This window comes from Geotrypetes seraphini, chromosome 2 (genome assembly GCF_902459505.1).
Source record: "Geotrypetes seraphini chromosome 2, aGeoSer1.1, whole genome shotgun sequence".
Lineage (NCBI taxonomy): Eukaryota > Metazoa > Chordata > Amphibia > Gymnophiona > Dermophiidae > Geotrypetes > Geotrypetes seraphini.
Window position 1 is genome coordinate 521,398,895 of NC_047085.1, and position 22,495 is coordinate 521,421,389.

Genomic DNA, 22,495 nt, shown 5'->3' on the forward strand with positions numbered 1-22,495 from the left:
GAGGGAGGGAGACAACAAAGGTAGGGGGGAATGATTTTATTTTTGAATTTAGTGATTGAATTATGTCAATTCTGAGAATTTACATCTGCTGTCAGTGTGCTTTGTGTAGTTTAATTTTTTGGTTAACCATTATGTGTTGTTAATAAGATTATATTTTGTGTATCTATGAAAAATGAATGGAAAAAAATAGTGTTACAATTAGTACTCTTATGGAGGCGGGGTCTGGGGTGGACATTGGGTAGAGATGGGCGGAGTCTGGTCCACGACTTAGCCCAGTGTTCTGCGGACCGATGCCGGTCTGCGGACTGATGCCGATCCACATAATAATTCTTTTATTTCTACCGGTCCATAGGTGTAAAAAGGTTGAAGAACACTGCTCTAGGCGACCCAAACCTTATTTACTTTCTCTCGTGTCCTTCACTTTGCTACTCTCTATTCTAGCAGAGTCTGTGTTCTTGCAGTTGCCGAGACAGCGAGTTCTCAACGAATGTCTCATCTCCCTTCCTTCCCAGGCAGCCTGTCGGTTCTGTCTCCTCCTCCCCCCACATACGGTTCCTGCATGCATCTGCAAAAATTGACACCAGAATATTAGAAAAAATATTATCAAAAATTCCCTTCTCACGCTTAGAAAACCAGATCTGGATCTGTGGTCCTCCTGACCTGGAGCTGGTTGGCAGCTTTTTGCCACTCTGAAGATGGCGTCTGGTCCACATCCCTCCACCCCTTCTTCTCTCCTAACCCTGAACATTTCCTGCCCTCCCTTCCTGCAGCTTCTTTGCAAAGATCAGCCACTGAAAGAGAAGCAAAGCCTGAAGCTTCATCCCAGGAAAGAGAGAGCGGATCCTCCCCAGAAAAGCAGGAGAGAGGATGGCCCAGGCCAAGTCTGCAGAGGTAAGGCAGCTTTCCCTACAGAGAGATTGCAGGTGACCCAGTTCCAGGCTGGAGATGTTCAGACAGTCCTCGATTTCTGACCCCCCCATCCTGATGCATTGTGGGACTCGCAGGCACTACAGATCCCACACTCCTCAAATCCTGGAACTGGATTAATGTGCGGCTTCCCGAGTTCCTCTCCCCGCCCTGCCCCTGTGATGGTAGAACAAAAGAAGATCAGGCAGGGAGGGTACAACAAAGTTTACAACAGGCTGAAAGAAAGGCAGGCAGAGCCCATGTCCCAATCCAGCTCCAGATTGACAACAGACAGCGAATTTGGAGGATCCGGTGGGGAGGGAGAGAGAGAGATGCTCTCTCTTGCCCTTCCTCTCCCAACTTACCTGAAATAAATACTGTAATAGTAGGCTCAGTTCTGTGTGGAGGCTTAGCCGCTCAAGACATAGGGAACCCACCACTTAAAAGATACCATTGGCTCCTGGTATTGTGTTGTACACATTTAAAGTCATGTTTTAAAGCATTTCACCAAGGTACAGCACAGTTACTTACCGTTACGAGAGTTATCCGGGGACAGCAGGCAGATGTTCTCACGATAAAACCCACCTTTTTGATATAGCCTTCAATCCTTAACCCTAGTCCTCTGCCCTCCAACCCAGCCAGCAGATTAACTGTTCCCCTTAACTGTATGCATGGCATCCTGTTTGTCTGTCTTGGCTGTTTAGATTGTAAGCTCTTTGGAGCAGGGACTGTTTTCTTACTTTTTGTGACTCTATGCAGCGCTGCGTGCGTCTCGTAGCACTATAGAAATCATTAATAGCAGTAGTAGTAGTGTAGGTGATGTCATCCACGGGGCCTGGTACGGACGGTGTAAAAGTGTACTGTCACTTTAAGCTTTAAGACTGCCCGGCCCGCACCGTGCATGAGCAAGTGTCTTCCCACCCAACATCTATGCCCAAGCGAAGAAGCCAACCAGGAGAGGTGAGAGGGATGCTTGCCATCCCAGGATAACATTGTTATAGTAAGTAATTGCTTTATCCCAGGACAAGCAGGCAGCATATTCTCACCTGTAGGACTCCCTAGTTTACGAAATGAGATGGAGGGAGTATTGGCCTCTAAATAAAACACAAAATGAAGATCTCCGCTCAAAAGTAGATATATTGTCCTATTCTTTATCATCCCTCCAGACCGGCACAGAAACTGATGGGTAATAGCTCACCATGACCAGCAGGTGGAGACAGAGAGACAAACTCTGGGCTGTAGTATAAGTGGGCTGTGCTCTCAGTCTCCAGGTGGAGCTAGAAAGCCTATGCAGTTTTTCCCTGGTATAGGCCCAGATTCATTAAACTCATCAATGTGGATCGTTGGGCGATTTGTCCCTGTTTGTGGTGCTGGATTAAGCTTGGGGGGGGTCCCTTTCAGGGGTCCGCCTGACCTCGGGGGTACCACACTCGACTGGTCGAGTCCCTCCCCCCATTTCCCCCACCTCTCCAATTTTTTTTATCTTTAGAGGTGCCTCAGCTGTAAGCCTTGCCACCAAATACCAGCAAGACACATAGCTTAGAGAGCCAGTGGGGTCTCTTCAAATTAAATTAAAGTTTTCCCTACCACTCACAAAGGGATTTCCTTAGCCTCCACAGTCAGGGAAAGGAGGTTTCCCTTACCGCCGACAGTACCGGGGACTCCCTTTTCGTGGCTGCCAGCTTTTCAGGCATCTTTGCCACTGCAGGCCTTGGGAGAGGTTTTTTGTCGATTTTGGTGGGAAGCTCTGCCATCTTGTCTAAAGCCTCAGGTGACCTTCCCTCTGTCTTAGAGAGACAGGAACAGGTTTCTGCTGGGTCTCCTGCCTTGGCAGTGAGTCCTGCTTTGCCGCCAGGGCGGTTTGCCCTAGATTTAGTTTTGACCATGTACTTGCATACTTGCAGGCAGCCGGGGGTCCTGTTTCTTCCCCTGTTTCTTCCCCAGGGATCTCTGGTTTTTCGGGGGGGGGGGGGGCTTATGCATTCCACGTCTATCCCCATTTGGCCCCCCTCAGCGTTGGCTCTGGCCCAGTCTCCCCCATCTTTGTCCAAGTAGCCGCGGTTTTCTTGGGGCAAGGAATTTTTGTTTGGAGATGCGTTTTCTCTTGATGAGGACTTGAACCCCTTGTTGGACCTCCAAGAACCTCTCCAGAGAACGGATGATGCTGATATGTTTTTGTCAGAGACACCGGCTGGCAAGGATGCGTCAGTTGTGCGCCTTTTTCACAGGGAAGAGCTTCAGGAGCTTATTCTTCAGGTTTCATCTGTTTTGCGCTTTGAGGAGAATGCGAAAGAGCCCCTCCTGCTTTGGGGGATACGGATGGCCTCCCATTCTTTTCCTATGCATCAGGATATTCGGGTGTAGTGCATACGTAGTGGAAGTCACCAGATGCGCCCTTTCATTTGGTGTGGTCCATGGCTTGTCTTTATCCCATTCCTGATGGGGATAGGGATACCTTTAAGTCTCCTGTGGTGGATGAGGTGGTTTCGGCTATCGCAAACAGGCATACGGTGCCGGTTGATGGTGGTTGGCTCTGCGGGGCTTTCAGGATCGTAAGCTGCAGTCTCTTCTTAAGCAAAGTTTTGATGTAGCCGCCTTTGCCTTTGACGTAGCAGCGGTTTGTGGCTGTCTGGTGACCTGGGCTTGTTTACGATGGTCCGAGCGAGTTCTTGATCTTGAGTCTGATGACTGGTCCTTGGTGGATCAGGAGGTGGATAGGCTTGAGCTTGGCGCTTCTTATCTTTCGGATGCCATGCATGATCTGTTGCGGACTTCGGCCAAGTCTTGGAGGGGCTTCTTGGCCTTACCCTGTGGCTCCGGGGTTGGTCAGCGGATGTGGTTCTAGGGCTAAGTATAGTAAATATCCTTTTTGAGGCTCTTTCCTATGTGGTGAGGAGTTGGACAAGCTGGTTCAGACCTTGACTGACCCTAAGGTGTCCCGTCTTCCTGAGGACCGTCCTCGCCCGCCTGTGCGGGATGTTGTCACCCGGGGGCATTTACGTGATTTTCGTTGATAATGCCCTGGTTGGGGGGCTTCCTTTCCTTCCAGGGGCTTTTCTTTCAGCGCATACAGTCCTTTTGGGATGCCTGCCTGTGGGGTCATGACTCCTCCGGAGCCCCCTCCGCCGCCCACCCGGCCCGATGACTCCTTGCGGGCCCTTCCCCTGGTGCCAGTGGGAGCCCGGTTGCGGGAGTTTTACCCAGGGCAGGATTAACCAATAGGCCAAGAAGGCACGTGCCTAGGGCCCGAAATGGTCAGGAGGGCCCGATGAAGGAAGGCATCAATATTGTTTTTTCCAAATGGTGATGGGCCCCTCCAGCATCGATTGGCAATGCGGGCCCCCCCCAATCGGCAACCCCCCCCATCGACGGAAAGTAAGACAAGTAAGCAACGCGGGTAAGAAAGGCAACGGGAACTGTAATTGTGCAAGTGGTGCTGCTTGCCCAAAACTTCCCTCTGACGCAGCTTCCTGTTTCCACCTGGGCTTATGATGGGGTGGGACGGGGCAGGGAGCCCAGTGTACTTGTGTGCCTAGGGGCCCTCGACAAATTAATCCTGCCCTGGTTTTACCAGGGGTGGGCTGAGATCACAAGGATCAGTGGGTCCTGGATAGGGTTACCAGATTTCCCTGGACATGTCCCCCTTTTTGAGGACATGTCTGGGGGTCCAGACGGCTTTTCAAAACCTGGCACTTTGAAAGAGGGGTCTTTTCGGCCCATTTAGGATCTGAAAGGTGTCAACAGGCCACTCTGGGTGCCGTATTTTCGCATGGAGACCCTGAGATCTGTCATTCTGGCGGTCCAGCCTGGGGAGTTTCTGACTTCTCTCAAACGAGAGGGCACTCTCTAAAGTTGAAAGGGGATAGATTCCGTACAAACATAAGGAAGTTCTTCTTCACCCAGAGAGTGGTAGAAAACTGGAACGCTCTTCTGGAGTCTGTTATAGGGAAAAACACCCTCCAGGGATTCAAGACAAAGTTAGACAAGTTCCTGCTGAACCAGAACATACGCAGGTAGGGCTAGTCTCAGTTAAATCGACCTAAATAAATCCAGGAAAAATTCCGTCTGATACTGAAGAGAATAGACTTAGTAGATAAAGATAGACTGTTCATCCTCTCCAAGGTAGGGAGAACGAAAGGGCACTCTCTAAAGTTAAAAGGGGATCGATTCCGTACAAACGTAAGGAAGTTCTTCACCCAGAGAGTGGTAGAAAACTAGAACGCTCTTCCGGAGTCTGTCATAGGGGAAAACACCCTTCAGGGATTCAAGAGAAAGTTAGACAAGTTCCTGCTGAACCATTCTCTTCTGTTCGGACCTGGACTGTAATTATGGACAAGGTGGACACTTTGCTTTAAGTTTACTGGGGGGGGGGGAGGGGGAACCAGGGGGACTGGTTCTGTGGAGACGACTTCCTGAAGAAACAACAGGGGGTTGTCAATTGTGTGCTTACTGCATTGGGGTGGGGATGGGGGTGGTGTGGAGTTCAGTCCATTTCTTTGTATTGAAGTTTGATATTGCTCTTTTGTGATTTGTAATTGAGACATTATTATGTTTTGCTACTGTGTCTGGAGTTTGCTTGAGAGTTGATATCCACATTTTCTGTGTGTACTACTTTTTTAAAATTCTAATAAAATATTTCAAATTAAAAAAAAAAAAAAAGTTCCTGCTGAACCAGAACGTATGCAAGCAAGGCTAGACTCAATTAGGGCACTGGTCTTTGACCTAAGGGCCGCCGTGGGAGCAGACTATAAGCAGAAGTAATCAGAACAGACATCAGAGGACCCTCAGGCCTGAGGATCACATCTGTTACATTATATGCTGAATCATTTATTCTTGTAAGCTGTTACTGATTTGCTAATAAATGTATACCTATTGAAACCAGTATATAGTGTGTGGAGTCTCCATTCCGAGGTAGGCCTAGACAGCGGCCTACTTCAGGACTGCAGGGCACGATGGACCACTGGTCTGACCCAGCAGTGGCAATTCTTATGTTCTTATTTGATGGAGGCCTACCTGCATGTTCTGATTTGGGCCTCCCATCAGCGTTTCCTTCGCTTTGCGATGTTGAGAAAGCACTATCAGTTTTGTGCACCTCCTTTTGGTCTGGCCACGGCTTTGTGGACTTTTACCAAGATTATGGTGGTGGTGACGGTGGCCTTACGCAAGGAGGGCATTCTGGTTCATCCCTATCTGGATGACTGGTTGATTCGAGCAAAGTCCTTTCAGGAGAGCTCCCGGGTTACGACTCGGGTTGTGGAGTTCCTGCAGTCACTGGGATGGGTGGTCAACTTGTCCAAAAGCCGGCTGGCTCCGTCTCAGCGCCTGGAGTACCTCAAAGTTCTCTTCGACACCTGCCTAGGAAGAGTCGGTTTCCTCGGGCACAGGATTTTCTACAGGTCTTGGGGTTGATAGCGGCCTCCCTGGATGTGGTTAGGTGGGCTCGCGCCCACATGCGCCCATTTCAGTATGTTCTTCTTCAGTAGTGGTCGCCTCAGATGCATGATCTGGACTTTCCCGTTCCGATTCAGGGGTTAGTTTGTCGCAGCCTTTGCTGGTGACTACAGTCTTCCAATCTGGTGCAGGGAATGAGTCTAGATCAGCCTCAGTGGACAGTGCTTATCACGGACGCCAGTCTCATCGGTTGGGGAGCTCAATGTCTCAGTCACTCGGCTCAGAGCAGCTGGTCTCTGGAGGAGGCATTCTGGTCAATCAACGTTCTGGAGACCAGAGCCATCCATTTGGCGTTACTAGCATTCCAGATGTTGCTGAAGGCAAATAGGTTTGGGTTCTCTCAGACAATGCCAGGCCAGGGGCTTACACCACTCATCGGGGGGAACTGAGAGTTGTCTGGTGGTACAGGAGGCTTCTCTTCTCATGGCTTGATCAGATATTCATCTTCTGGACATCTCAGCTTTCCACATAGTGTGAGCGGGGAATGTCCAGGCGGACTTCCTCAGTCATCACATGCTGGATCCTAGTGAGTGGTGTCTCAGTCCCATGGCCTTTGGGTGCAGGCATGGGGCCAGCTGGTCATGGACCTGATGGCCACGAGTGTCAATGCCAAAGCATCAAGGTTCTTCAGTCAGCGCAGAGATTTCTAGCCCGAGGGGCTGGATGCTCTGGTGCAGCCTTGACCAACGGACGGCCTCTTGTATGTTTACCCCCTTGGCCGATGGTGGGCAGAGTCCTTCTTTGCAGCGCTCGTCACATCGGCCGTGTGATCCTGGTGGCTCTGGACTGACCCAGGCGCCCATGGTATGCAGATCTGGTTCATCTTCTCATGGCAGATCCTCTTCCGCTGCCCCTCTCGCCTGATCTTCTCATGCAGAGTCCATCAAGCCCAGTAGCCCGTTCTCACGGTGGCCAATCCAGTTCCCTAGTACCTGGCCAAAACCTAAGGAGTAGCAATATTCTATGCTACCGATACAGGGCAAGCAGTGGCTTCCCCCATGTTTTCGTCAATAACAGACTATGGACTTTTCCTCCAGGAACTTGTCCAAACTTTTCTTAAAACTAGCTACGCTATACGCTCTTACCACAACCTCTGGCAATGCGTTCCAGAGCTTAACTATTCTCTGAGTGAATGTTTTTGTCAATAACAGACTAAGGACTTTTCCTCCAGGAACTTGTCCAAACCTTTCTTAAAACCAGCTACGCTATCCGCTCTTACCACATCTGGCAATGCATTCCAGAGCTTAACTATTCTCTGAGTGAAGAAAAATGTCCTCCTATTGGTTTTAAAAGTGTGTGTGTATATGTATGTCTGTATGTGTATACACATGTCTGTGTATGTACTGTTGGTGTGAGTGTATGGAATAGTGGTTGGAGCTCCAGCCTCAGCACCCTGAGGTTGTGGGTTCAAATCCCATATTGTTTCTCATCACCCTGGGCAAGTCACTTAATCCCCCATTGCCCCAGGTACATTAGAAAGAGTGAGAGCCCACCGGGACAGACAGGGAAAAATCCTTGAATACCTGAATGTAAACCACTTAGGTTATAAGTAGTACAGTACTCCCCCGAAATTCGTGGGGGTTCCATTCCAGGAACCCTTGCGAATTTAAAAAAAACGCGAATACAGTTTTTTGCCTGTCAAACGGTGGAGAGGGCAGCTGGAGCACCAGCGGGTGAAGAAAATTACTCGCGGTCTGCTGCAACCGCCTCTCCCTGTAGTAAAGTCGTGCTACACCAATCAGGAGCTGCTTTGACACACAGCTCCTGATTGGTGTAGTCCGACTTTACTATAGAAAGAGGTGACTGGAGCAGACAGCGAATGAGTGAGTCCATGATTCGCGAACTGCGAATTTGCGAGGGAACACTGTATATAAATACTAAAAATAAAAAGAATGTTCTGGGTAAATCTAGTATTTCTATTTTTTTCCTCTTTCCCAGTATCTTCTGTATCACCCATTGGAATTTCTTTTGATCTGCTGTCTCCTAATCAGCAAGGAGGTGTGACTCTTTGGAGAAATGGTTCTCAGTGACATGGCGTCTAGATTAGAGGTCTGCACGGGAACGGGGATCGCGGGAATCCCGCAGGTCCCGCAGGAATCCCCCCCTAACCCACAGGACTCCCACGGGGACCCCCCTCTGGCCCACGGGACTCCCCACAGGGATGGAATGCTTTGGAAGCAGGGTTCGTCCATATAATATAACGGACACGTCAGCTTTAATAAAAGAGGGGGTTTATAAGTTAATTACCTGAACAGAAAACAAAAAAAGGGTTCCACCAAAGAGATTCCACAAGGAAAACAGCAAAAGAAACTGTGGAATTGATGATCCTGTCAGAAGTAATTGCTGCTTTTTATGGGGACGGGCGGGGATGGAGGTCATTCTTTGCGAGGACGGGTGGGGACGGAGAGGATCCTGATGGGGACGGGCGGGGATGGGTGGGATTTCTGTCCCCGCGCAACTCTCTAGTCTAGATGCCTTTTGTTTGAGCAAAAGGTGGACCCCATTCAGTCCGCAGACATTCCCAAGGATCAGCAAGTTTAATATAGTTTCCCAGTATCCTTTGCTGACACTCTGATCACAACCAGCATGCTGAGTGTGTTTCTGGTTTGTGTTTCAGAAGCGGGTGACGTTTGAGGACATCGCGGTCTCCTTCTCCCAGGAGGAGTGGGAGTATTTAGACGAAGGGCAGAAGGAGCTTTACAGAGAGGTGATGAAGGAGAATTACCAGACCCTGATGTTTCTAGGTAAGGATTGTTGTCTCTGCATTTTCTTAAGGGGAACAGCATCTGATTTATTCAAAGAAATTTGACAGGTTTTCTACACCTTCAGCATTTCTGAGATTTCCAAGTATGATCTGCTCTCTGTGTTAAGATGACCGTGTGAATTTCATGACTGAGGCATCACAAGAGCTTCCTGTCTGTCCTACAAATTTCCTTCTCTTCAGCACAAAAGGTCAGGACCTGACTGTAAGAGAGTGTGTCAGAACAGCACGGTGCTGGGTTCATAAGAACATAAAAACTGTCATACTAGGGCAGACCGAAGGTCCAACAGTGGCCAACCCAGGTCCCAAGGAGTAAAAAACAGATTTGATGCTGCTTCTCCTAGGAATAAGCAGTGGATTTCCCCAAGCCATCTCAAGAATGGCCTGTGGACTTCTCTTTTAGAAAATTAGCCAAACCTTTTTTAAACCCCGCTAAGCTAACTGATTTCACCACATTCCCGGCAATGAATTCCAGAATTGAATTACACGTTGTGTGAAGAAATATTTTCTCTGGTGTGTTTTAAATCTACCACTTAGTAGTTTCATCGCATGCCCTCTAGTCCTAATATTTTTGGAAAGAGCGAACAAGCGATTCGCATCTACCCTTTCCACTCCACTCAGCATTTAATAGAACTCTATCATATCGCCCCTGAGCCGTCTGTTCTCCAAACTGAACAGCCCTAGCCACTTTAGCCTTTCCTCATAGGGAAGTCGTCCCATTCCTTTTATTGGCCCTTCTCTGTACCTTTTCTAATTTTGCTATATCTATTTTGAGATACGTCGATCAGAATTGCACAAAGTATTCGAGGTGCGGCCGTACCATAAAGCGATTTGAGGGCATTATAACATTTTCATCTTTGTTTTCCATTTGTTTCCTGATACTACTACTACTATTTATTGTTTCTATAGCGCTGAAAAGGTGTACACAGCGCTGTACATTTTAACATACAATAGACAGTCCCTGCTCAGAAGAGCTTACAATCAAATTTAGACAGGACATTACAGGGTTGGGGAGATTATGGCAGAGGAAATGATACAGTGGGTCAAGGTATCTGACAGCAGTGAGTGGGAGTTAAGAGTTGAAAGCAGTTTCAAAGAAGTGGGCCTTTAGCTTGGATTTGAACGATGCTAGGGAGGGAGCCCGATGTATCGATTCAGGCTTTCCTAACATTCTATTTGCTTTCTTAGCGGCCGCTGCAAATTGAGCTGAGGCAATGACACCCGGATCCTTTTCCTGGGTAGTGGCTCCTAACACAGAACCCAGCATCACATAGCTATGGTTCGGTTTCTTCTTTCCCACAGGCATCACTTTGCACTTGCTCACATTAAACCTCATCTGCCATCTTGACGCCCAGTCTTCCAGTCTCACAAGGTCCTCTTGCGATTTAACAACTTTGAGTAATCACCAAATGTAATTATCTCACTAGTTATTCCCATCTCTAGATCATTGATACGTAAATATGTTAAAAAGCAGTGGTCCCAGCACAGACCCCTGGGGAACTCCACTGTTTACCCTTCTCCATTGAGAATATTGACCATTTAAATCGACTCTCTGTTATCTGTTCTTCAACCAGCTCTTAATCCATAATAGGACATTATTTTCTATTTTATGACTTTCTAATTTCCCGAGAAGTCTTTCATGGGGTACTTTGTCAAATGCCTTTTGAAAAACCAAAACACACAATATCAACCAGTTCACCTTTATCCACCTGTTCATAGAAACATAGAAATAGACGGCAGATAAGGGCCACGGCCCATCCAGTCTGCCCACTCTAATGACCCTCCCCTACCTTTCTCTGTGAATAGATCCCACATGTCTATCCCATTTGGCCTTAAAATCAGGCACGCTGCTGGCCTCAATAACCTGAAGTGGAAGACTATTCCAGCGATCAACCACCCTTTCAGTGAAAAAGAATTTCCTGGTTTCCCCGTGCAGTTTCCCGCCCCTGATTTTCCACGGATGCCCCCTTGTTGCCGTGGGACCCTTGAAAAAGAAGATATCCTCTTCCACCTCGATGCGGCCCGTGAGATACTTGAACATCTTGATCATGTCTCCCCTCTCTCTGCGCTCCTCGAGCGAGTATAGCTGTAATTTGTCTAGCCGTTCTTTGTACGGGAGATCCTTGAGTCCTGAGACCATCCGGGTGGCCATTCTCTGGACCGACTCCAGTCTCAGCACATCCTTACGGTAATGCGGCCTCCAGAATTGCACACAGTATTCCAGGTGGGGCCTCACCATGGATCTATACAATGGCATAATGACTTCAGGCTTACGGCTGACGAAACTCCTGCGTATGCAACCTATGATTGGCCTTGCCTTGGATGAAGCTTGCTCCACTTGATTGGCAGTCTTCATGTTCTTACTGACGATCACCCCTAAGTCTCGTTCTGCTTCAGTTCTTGTTAGGATCTCGCCATTAAGGGTGTAAGTCTTGCATGGATTTTGGCTGCCCAGGTGCATGACTTTGCATTTTTTTGGCATTGAAGCTGAGTTGCCAGGACCTAGACCAGTGCTCCAGTAGGAGTAGGTCGTGCATCATGTTGTCGGACATTGAATTTATGTCTGTTGTGCTTTTGCCCACTACATTGCTTAGTTTGGCGTCATCGGCAAATAATGTTATTTTACCTCGCAGCCCTTCTGCCAAGTCTCTTATAAAGATGTTGAATAGGATCGTGCCCAGGACCGAGCCCTGCGGCACTCCACTGATTACCTCCGTCATTTCAGAGGGGGTGCCATTCACCACCACCCTCTGAAGCCTACCTCCAAGCCAGTTCCCAACCCATTTCGTCAATGTGTCGCCCAATCCTATAGAACTCATCCTGCTCAGCAACCTGCGGTGTGGTACGCTATGGAATGCTTTGCTGAAGTCCAGGTAGACGATGTCCAGGGACTCCCCAACATCCAGCTTCCCCATTACCCAGTCAAACAAGCCGTTACTCCCTCTGCCCAAAGAAAGCGCACTACTGCACGTTGTTCTTTGATGGTGCCATCTTGCAATGGAGCGTCCATGTTTCTGACCTCGTGGCTGCCACACGACTAAAGTCCGAGCGCTGCACTGTGCGTGGACGAACTATCCAACAGGCAATGCACAAATATATAGGTGGAATTTCGCTAGCTCTGTTCCGGTTACTGCATAATTTCACAATTGCCTTTCATTACTGATTCCCCCTTGGATACAAGATAATATCATTATGTTAGTTTACTATATACAGAGTTATTGAATAACGGGGTGGGGGAGGAGGGGATTAAATTCTGTTGCATTTTGTGTGGCATTCCTGTACATTTGCTATCGTGTTCATTCTCATCATATATAACTCTTTCCAAATGATTCTTGTTTTATTCTGGGCCGCAGTTGAAACCTCTCCCATGGCTTAGTAAAAGAGGGCCTTAAATATTACAAAAAGAAATTACAAGTGGTAAAATGAAGGAGATATTAGACCTTTTTGACGAAACGACGATAGCAGTTTTTAGCGCGGGGAGCCGCACAGAAGGGTCCGTGCTGCTCCCGACGCTCATTGAGCTCCTATGGCTCTGACGCACATAGGAATTCTATGAGCGTTGGAGCATTAAGAGCTCCGAGCCCCAGTAAAAACCTCTACCAAGGCTTAGTAAAAGAAAGGGGAGTAAATCTTTTTTTTTATTGAAAACAGAATAAAACAGATGATTTTCTTCTATTCAAATCTAGCAGATAATGAGGCTGTTTGGGAACCGAAGAGAGAGCCGAATCGAGAACCTCAAGTAGACATGGAAAAAGGACCCCCCAAATCAGGGAACGGGTGCCAGAATATTTCTGAGAGAAATGAAAGGAGAAACACAAGGAATCATCAACCAGAATCAGAGGAGAATCAGACAGATCCGACGAGAGGTTCGGCAGACAGAGGCACCAATTGTGAGAGAAGAAACAGGGAACTCACAAACATCTCTGAGCACCAGAGAACCGAGAGACCCTTTCAAAATGATAACAGTTATCTAGTACCTTCGAAACTCCCCCAAGGAGAGGAGAAAATGCACCAAATAAGCCAGAATGGAAAGAAACCTTTTACGTGTACACTGTGTATTAACAGTTTTGTTGTGACATCAAATATGGAAATCTTTCAAATAAGCCACAGTGGAAAAAAAACATTTATATGTACAGACTGGGCATACCTGAAAGGGCATCAAATGATCCACAGCGGAAAGAAACCTTTTACATGTGAGTGTAATAGAAGTTGGAGGAGTTTCAAATACGATGAACTTGTGAAAATCATTGACAGCAAGAAAAAACCTTTTACATGTACTGAGTGTGGTAAAAGTTTCACTCAATTATCAGCTCTCAAACGGCACAAACTAACCCACAATGGAAACAAGCTATATACATGTACTGAGTGTAAGAAAAGTTTCACCACATCATCATGTCTTAATATCCACAAAATTATTCACAGTGGGAAAAAATCTTTTATATGTGCTGACTGTAATAAAAGTTTCACTCGGTCATCAAATCTTAAAATTCACCAAATTATTCACAGTGGAAAGAAACCTTTTATGTGTACTGAGTGTGGTAAAAGTTTCACTCAGTTATCAAATCTTAAAACTCACCAAGTTATTCACACTGGAAAGAAACCTTTCACGTGTACTGACTGTAGTAAAAGTTTCACTCAGTCATCAAGTCTTAAAACTCACCAAATTATTCACCGTGGAAAGAAACGTTTCACATGTACCAATTGCAATAAAAGTTTCACCACATCATCATATCTTAAAATCCACCAAATTATCCACAGTGGAAAAAAACCTTTTACATGTACTGAGTGTAATAAAAGTTTCATTCGGTCATCACGTCTTAAAAGCCACCAAATTATTCACAGTGAAAAGAAACATTTTACCTGTAGTGAGTGTAATAAAAGTTTCACTCGGTCATCACGTCTTAAAAGCCACCAAATTATTCACAGTGGAAAGAAACATTTTACGTGTACTGAGTGTAATAAAAGTTTCACTCAGTCATCAAGTCTTAAAATTCACCAAATTATTCACAGTGGAAAGAAACCTTTTACGTGTACTGAGTGTGGAAAATGTTTCACTCAGTCATCAAATCTTAAAACTCACCAAATTATTCACACTGGAAAGAAACCTTTTTCATGTACTGAGTGTAATAAAAGTTTCACTCAGTCATCAAGTCTTAAAACTCACCAAATTATTCACAGTGAAAAGAAACATTTGACATGTACCAATTGCAATAAAAGTTTCACCAGATCATCATATCTTAAAACCCACCAAATTAACCAATGTGGAAAGAAACCTTTCACATGTGCTGAATGTAATAAAAATTTCACTACATTGTCATATCTTAAAATCCACCATATGATCCACAGTGGAAAGAAACCTTTTACATGTACCGAGTGTAATAAAAGCTTCAATCGATTATCAAATCTTAAAGTCCACCAAATCATTCACAGTGGACAAAAACCTTTTATGTGTTCCGAGTGTAATAAAAGTTTCACTACATCATCATATCTTAGAATGCATCAAATTATTCACAGTGGAAAGAAACCTTTTACGTGTACCGAGTGTAATAAAAGTTTCACTCGATCCTCAAGTCTTAAAAGCCACCAAATTATTCACAGTGGAAAGAAACCTTTTACGTGTACCGAGTGTAATAAAAGTTTTACTCGGTCTTCAAATCTTAAAACCCACCAAATTATTCACAGTGGAAAGAAACCTTTTACGTGTACTGAGTGTAATAAAAGCTTTGTCAAAAAATCAGTTTTCAAAAGGCACCAAATAAGCCACAGTGAAAAGAATAACAACTCTGCCTCAGTAAATTGTATTGAAGGAAAAATGAAATCATTACCCATCTATCAAGGACAACTTTGATCAGATTTCAAAATACGAATGTCCGTAAAGTTAATGAAAAGGATCCAAAATTTCAAATTGAGGAATGCCACATTAACAAAGGAAGACCTTAAATTTGTATGCTCCAATTAAAATTTAAAATTAGCAGCAGGAGCGCCAAAACTGAGGAGATACGAAGAGACCAGAAAGGAGAAAGATCAACATACACTGTTTAGAGAGAACCTAAAACAATTCTGCAGGGAAGTGGGGAAAAAGGTTTAAGTGCAGTGCAAACCCCATCACTACAGCAGAAACATTCTGGAGAAGCTTCTATGATGAGCTCAACCGATGAGAACATAAGAGATGCCATATTAGGACAGACCAAAAGTCCGTCAAGCCCAGTATCCTGGCCAATTCAGGTCACAAGTACCTGGCAAGATCCCAAAAGACTAAAACAGATTTTATGCTGCTTATCCTAGAACTAATCAAACTTTTTTTTAAACCCTGCTAAACTAACTGCTTTTACCACATTCTCTGGCAACAAATTCCAGAATTTAACACATTGAGGGAAGAAATATTTTCTCCAGTTTGCTTTAAATTTACTACTTAGTAGCTTCATTGCATAACCCCTGGTTCTAATATTTTCAGAAAAAGTAAACATTCAATTATAGACCTCTATCATATGTCCTCTGAGCCATCTCTTCTCCAAGCCTTTTTAGTTTTTCCTCATAAGGAAGTCATCCCATCCCCTTTATTATTCCTTGTTGCCCTTCTTGTCAGCATTAACGTTCAGCATCTCCAGAATATCAGTAAAGGCTTATGGGATAATATATTAAACAATCTGACTCTTAGGAATGTCTGCAGATAGACTGATTGGCCCCTAGTTTACATGCTTTAAGCCCAATGCTTGGGAATATCCTTCAAGCCCTAGACTTTCAAAAGATATGATAAAAACAGGTGCATAAGCCGCTTCTTAAAAAACCCTCACTGGACCCCACCTACTTGTCCAACTATCACCCTGACTCCTTCCTTCCATTCCTGTCCAAACTACTTGAGCGTGCTGTTCTCCGTCACTGCCTTGACTTCATCTCAACAGATTCTCGATCCTCGCCAAAGTCTGCGGTGGCCTGTTCATGGCCAGATCTAAAGGCCTTTACTCGATCCTCATCCTTCTGGACCTGTCTGCTGCCTTTCATACTGTAAGTCACAGCTTACTCCTTGGATTCCTCAAATCTGTCCTCTCCTCTCCTGGTTTGCCTCCTACCTTTCCTAACGCATCTTTGGTGGGTCCTATTCTGCTGCTACCCCGCTAGCGGTTGGTGTCTTAGGACCTCTTCTCTTCTCACTCTACACCTCTTTCCTCAGTGCCCTGATCTCCTCCTATGGCTTCCAGTATCACCTTTACGCTGTTGACTCCCAGCTCTACCTCTCTACGTCTGAAATTTCACCTAAAGTCTCAGCCTGTCTGGATGTCTCATCACCACCTGAAACTAAATATGTCCAAGACTGAGCTGCTCCTCTTTTCTCCTAAACCCTCCATTTCTCCCTCCATTCTCATTCCAGTCGCCTCTGCTCCCAACCTTCGATTCCAACCCTTCATTTTCTACGCACATCCAACAGACTGCTAAAGCCTGTCACTTCTCTCTCTTCAATATCACCAAAATTCACCCCTTCCTCTCTGAGCACACTACCCAGACCCTTGTCCATGCTCTCGTTACCTCTTACTTAGATTACTGCAATCTACTCCTAACTTTTATCCCTCAGTGTCGCCTCTCCCCCTTGTAATCTGTGCAAAACTCTGCTGTGCGACTCACCTTCTACCAACCTCGCTACGCTCATGTCACCCCTCTCCTTAAGTCACTTCACTGGCTCCCTATCTGTCACCACATACAGTTCAAGATCTTATTGCTGACCTACAAGTGGGTTCATTCTGCTGCCCCTCAATATCTCTCCTCATACACCTACCAGAGAACTCCGTTCCTTAGTTAAGTCGCTCTTAGCGTTGCCCTTCTCCTCCACTGCCAATTCCAACTTCACTCCTTTCATCTAGCTGCCCCTATGTCTGGAATAAATGACCTGTTTGTCCGTCAAGCTCCTTCCCTTGTTTAAAAGCAGACTGAAAACCCACCTTTTTGATATAGCTTTCAATCCATAACCCTACTCATCTGACCTCCAATCCAACCCATTCCCCTTAACTGCATCCATGACATCCTGTTTGTCTGTTTAGATTGTAAGCTCTTTGGAGCATGGACTGTCTTCTTTGAGACTCTGGACAGCGCTGAGTGCGTCTGGTGGCACTATAGAAATAATAGGAGTCCGTAGTATGTGCATCAGAAATGAAAATACTTTGATGCTAAACCGGTTAGAACTGGTTTAGTGTCAATCATTAAAGGCACAGTAAGTTTAGAATCATGTTATGCTCTTTCTTGATATTATATACCTTTTTCCAAACAATCCTGGCTATTGTCTCATTATTTGACTTCCCACTGCCTCTGAGGCCTGAACCCAGGATCCAAAAAACTAGGCCAAAAAAGCAAGCTCTTCTGGGAGTTGAACCCAGGGCCTCTCATTCAAGTCGATGGACTCCCCTCTATGTGTGAACAGACACCATTTAATTTCAAGTCTGAACCTCCTCAGTTTTAAAAGTCTGGAACAATTCGCCCTCCTGTTTCCTGACTGCCAAGCTCTCCTACTTACCCACCACCTTGCTCATTTTAGACTCCCTTGGAGCTGGACACTTTTGTTTACATCTGGTTTCCCCCCCCCCCCCCAATGATTTTTTTTCTCCGGATCCCCGGGTACATGACATCCACCTTCCAAAGACCATTTTGCTGTACAGTTCAAACTATTGTAGCCATACACCACCGAGCTCCATCATCATTAATGCCACCACCTATTCCACAACTCTGGTAACCAATCACTCTAGGGACATTCCAGACTTTATTTCATCTGCTCTGCATCCTGGCATGAGGAACGAGACATTTCATAAGCTGCTCAACTTTACAGGACTCCACGCCTATATTGAACAACTTAAGACAACCTCCAAAGAAGCGAATCACGCCATCACATTTGAGAATGGACAGGTTGCACCAACAGAGACATGAGATGCTCAAGTCTCTGGGAATCGTTCTTTGGGTATTCACCGACTGATGATCACGTCATCAATGTCCTTATTCACCCTCTCGTTATCTTGATTGTACAAATGTTGCAATGTATTATTATGCTTTTCCTCTAAAATAAAACACATGTACATCTCTTTACAGTGTAAAGCCCACAAAATACCATCAACATTTTAAGATAGTTACACATGATTTTCCAGTATCTTTCTCTGACACTAACTAATCTGGCTTTGTCTTTTGCACTGTTTCTTCCCACATCCTCATGTTGCTGTTTCGTGTTGTGATTTAATTTGTCCTGTATCTCTTCACAATTTTCAAGCCACATAAACTCCTGAGGAAGGCATATTGTCGAAATACAGACCATGTCGGGTCCTCCTTGATAATTTGGAAGGACGTCTACCTTTTTTGCCCATTTTCAAAAATAAAAATGTCCACATGAAAAACGTATAAAAGCAAGTTTTGTAGACGTACCAACCGACTACCTTGTCTGATCACGGCAGAAAGAATCCTCATCAGCTGAGCTGGTTTCAGAGATTCATGGCGGCTCAGCTGATGGGGATTCCCCCTGCCAGGATCAGTTGAGCCACAGAGCCCTACACCCCTCCCCCTAACATCTCCCTTATCCCCTTGATATCTCTGCCTCTCCATATCCCCCCAACATTATTGGGACCTCCTCCCACATTCCTGGATCCCTCTGTACCTTCGGTTGAGAAAACAGCAAGAGGGAAGCTCACTCCCTCCTGCCTACAGGGCTGCGTGCTGCAAATGATGGGGCTTCCCCCCTCCCACAGCATCTTGGGAGGCAGTGGGAGTGGCCGAAAGCCCTGATGGGCTCAAAATGGCGATTGGGAGGGGAAGGCCCTGTAGGCAGGAGGGAGTGAGCTTCCCTCCTGCCATTTTCTCATCCAAAGGCACAAGGTGTCTGGGAATGAGGGAGGGGGCCCCAGGATTGTTGGGGGTATGTGGGAGGGGGAGAGCTAGGGGATGTTGAGGAAAGTGTGGGATGTCATGGGGATGTATGGGGAGGGTGTAGGTCTGCAACTCCAGGCAGGGGGAATCCCCATCAGCTGAGCTGCAAGGAATCCCCGACACCAGCTCAGCTGATGGGAATTCCTCTGCTGCAATCAGCTGATAGGAAGCCTATAGGGTTTTTTTCACTCTTTGGGTGGTTGGAGGGGGTTGTGACCACTGGGGGAGTAAGTGGGGGACATGCCTTAAATCTTCCAGTGATCTTGTCAGTTTGGGCACTTTTGTGGAACTTAGACGCAACTCAAAGAGGTCTAACTGCCGGCGTCTGGCTGCAGTACGTCCAGGTGGAAGCACGCCTGATTCCCGCCCATAACACACCTCCCAATACGTCCCTTTGCTCTCTGGACGCACAGCAGCTTAGAAGTGCCTCTGCACGTCCAGAAAGTTGGTTTTGATAATCGGCACTTGGACGTTTTAAAGTTTTTGGACGTTTTAAAGTTTTCATTATGAGCCTCAAAGTCTTTGGTACCACGTTTTTATATTTTTACCATTTAAAAGTTTTTTTCTTGGTTGACTCATTTTTTGTGTCTTTCCTGCATTCATCCAGGTACTCCACATTCCATCTGCTGTTTTTCTTGTGCTTTGCTTTTCTGGATCTTTTCCCCCGCTTTTGGTGACTGACCTTTAAGCCTTAACCTGCTCAGAAAACTTCCTGCATCCCTTACTGTCTCTATGACGGGCACTGAGGTGGCATTTTGGGTTTCCCCGCCCAGTACTTACTGTCTTACTTAAGACACGAGGTTTGGACTCATAGTGGGAATTGCTTATCTCCATAGCCATGGAGACAGAGTGTGCGGGACAGGGGGGCCTGCTGATATAGCAGGAAATGTACTTCCTAGTGCAATCACTGTGCAATTCTGTATGGATGGGTGCTGTAATATCCCAGTGCTTGCGAGCTGTGCAGAAGGAATCCACTCCAGCCTTAGAATCCCTCCTCCTTCACTAGAAGGCTCTGATGCCCCCTTCAGCTTTTCCTTCTGTAAGCGAGCCAGGAGTCTTTGTGACCTGCTCTGTTTATTTTGACTGCTTTCAGTGCTAAGAACTCCCCCTAATTGAGGGTCCAGCTCTGCCTGCATGGAGGAGAAGCAGACCGAGGTCTGCAGCTGACAGGCTAATCCTTCTTTGGTACCTGTTGGTCAGCCTGCAGAATCCTTTTGGAGCTCAGGGTTCATTGCCCTTGTAGCATTGCCCACCTGCTGCGTTGCGGGGGCTTGCACACAGGCTGTCAGGTATCCGTAGGGGGCTCAGCGGGGTCTCGCAGGGCTACTTTCCCTTTTTGCATCCGTGGGGGGGGGGTCAAGGCTCAGCCAGACATCGGTCAGACTGACAGCCTGAAGATTCAGCGCTGGAGGAGCCGTCCGTTTGAGGCGGTCCAACTACCTTTGAAGCCGAGGCAGGCTGCAGCACATTTTCAGCACAGGCTGCTGCAATCTATGAGGAAAATCAGGGGGAGGGGGAGGATGTCTGTAAAACCTGTTTGTGCAGGTTTATTACTCTTCCTTTAGGTTTCTCCACCTCTACAATCCTAAAAATTTTTTATTTTTGTTAAAAGTATTTTCAAGCCGTTTTTTTTGGTGCCAAAACGGTCCCGCAGTGACTGTCCTGGATTTCTCAATATTTTTTGTAAAGTTCTCCAGAAGTTTCAAATCACCTCAGGCTCCTTTGCTCCTTATGCCAAGTTTGCGCTGGATGAGTGCCCTTGCACCATGTGCCGCACAGCCCATGAAGGGGGGGCAGGCGCAGTTGGCTTAGCCTCCCCTTTGCTTTCTAGGGCTGAGGAACGGTCAGGGAGTCTTATTGGTTGAAAGAAAATCCGTTCTAGAGCCCTGGAATGGTGCTCCTAAACGCAGGGGTGTGGAGGCCGCGGAGCCCAAGAGACATAAGTTGGAATTGCCTAAAGGAGACTCAGCGCTGCCTAACATGACACTTTCTACGGAATTTGTTGATCTAATGAGCTGAAATCCCCAAGGAGAATCTGGCGACGCACAAGGGGGCTGAGTAGAGAATGGCACGAGGACAGATTTGTCCCCATCCCTGTGGGTTCTCAATTTCCCCATCCCTGTGAGTTTTGTCGCTGTCCCTGCTCCATTCCTGTAAGCTCTTCCTTAACCGCACAAGCCTTGAACACAAGATTTTAAAATGTTCGAGGCTTGTGCAGATGAAGAGGGAGCTTGCAGGAATGGGGCAGGGACAGGGAAAGAGCTCGCGGAGATGGGATAGAGAGAGCGCGTGGTGACTGGGAAAATTTGTCCCCATGTCATTCTCTAGGCTGGAGCGCCCGGGGCGCTTCTGCCTTAATTTCAGAGGCTGGTCAGGATCTGGTGGGCCTTTCCGAGGGAGACTCAGAGGATGAAGGGTCTATTGCTATGCCCTCACTGTCACAGAGCCCTCTGTCAGGAGATGCAGAGTCATGTGTGCTAGATACAAGGGGATGACTTGACGGTCCGCCAACTGTTCAAACCTTCGGACTCTGTTAGATCATATTACCGATTCTCTGCAGGAGATAAATTTGGTCTCCTGGCAGGTTCCCTCTGCCCGTTGTTCAATAATTAGCTGAGTAAAAGCCCAGTCTTCTTCGTTTCCCCGGCATCCTGATATCAGTGTATTGGTCACGGAGCATTGGGATGCTCCTGAAGGGTCCCTTAAAGTAACCAAAACAATGGCTCAGGAGTGTCAGCTGCTGTTCGCTGAGGCCAAGGTAGATTCCTTGGTAGCGCAGATTATCAAGCGCACGTCCCTGCCAAGCGAGGGAGGCGTGGTATTAAAGGATATGCAGGATGTGTTTCTTAAAAGACAATATGTAAGTGCTGGCCTTGGGAATCGAAGTAGCTTCCTTTGTGACATGTGCCTGTCGTACCAGGTTGCGGAGTCTTGAGCTGGCGGAGGTCGAGCCTTTACCTCAGCTCCTATTGGCAGGGGTGGATTACGTAGCTGATGCTCTCTACGACATCATCAGAGTCATGAGCAAAGATCCAACTTATTCAATCTCAGCCCACAGAATACTCTGGGTCAGGCAAAGGGCTGAAGATTTGAAATCCAAGGCTGCCCTCTGCAGACTTCCTTTCAAGGGATAAATGTTGTTTGGAAAGGGACTAGACCAGGGGTGTCAAAGTCCCTCCTCGAGGGCTGCAATCCAGTCAGGTTTTCAGGATTTCCCCAATAAATATGCATGAGATCTATTAGCATACAATGAAAGCAGTGCATGCAAATAGATCTCATGCATGTTCATTGGGGAAATCCTGAAATCTCGACCGGATTGCGACCCTCGAGGAGGGACTTTGACAACCCTAGACTAGACAATCTCATGACCGGTGTGGCAGATTGTCGGTTGAAATCTCTACCTAACAACAGATCATGAATCTCTAGAGTAGGGGTCTCCAAAGTCCCTCCTTGAGGGCTGAATTCAGTCGGATTTTCAGGATT

At 46.6% G+C, this 22,495-nt stretch overlaps 1 protein-coding gene across 2 annotated transcripts; it reads left to right on the forward strand.

Moving 5' to 3' along the window:
* The first annotated feature begins 727 nt into the window (after positions 1 to 727).
* LOC117354707 (oocyte zinc finger protein XlCOF6-like) lies at positions 728 to 15,362 on the forward strand. Of its 2 annotated transcripts, none has more exons than XM_033932600.1 (3): positions 728 to 891; positions 8,975 to 9,101; positions 12,805 to 15,362. In XM_033932600.1, the coding sequence occupies exons 1-3, from the start codon at positions 868 to 870 to the stop codon at positions 14,964 to 14,966; spliced, it is 2,313 nt and encodes a 770-aa protein (XP_033788491.1). In that variant the 5' UTR covers positions 728 to 867; the 3' UTR covers positions 14,967 to 15,362. The 2 variants fall into 2 exon arrangements, with proteins under 2 accessions (XP_033788491.1, XP_033788492.1); XM_033932601.1 differs by having other exon boundaries at positions 12,808 to 15,362.
* Positions 15,363 to 22,495: the final 7,133 nt, after the last annotated feature.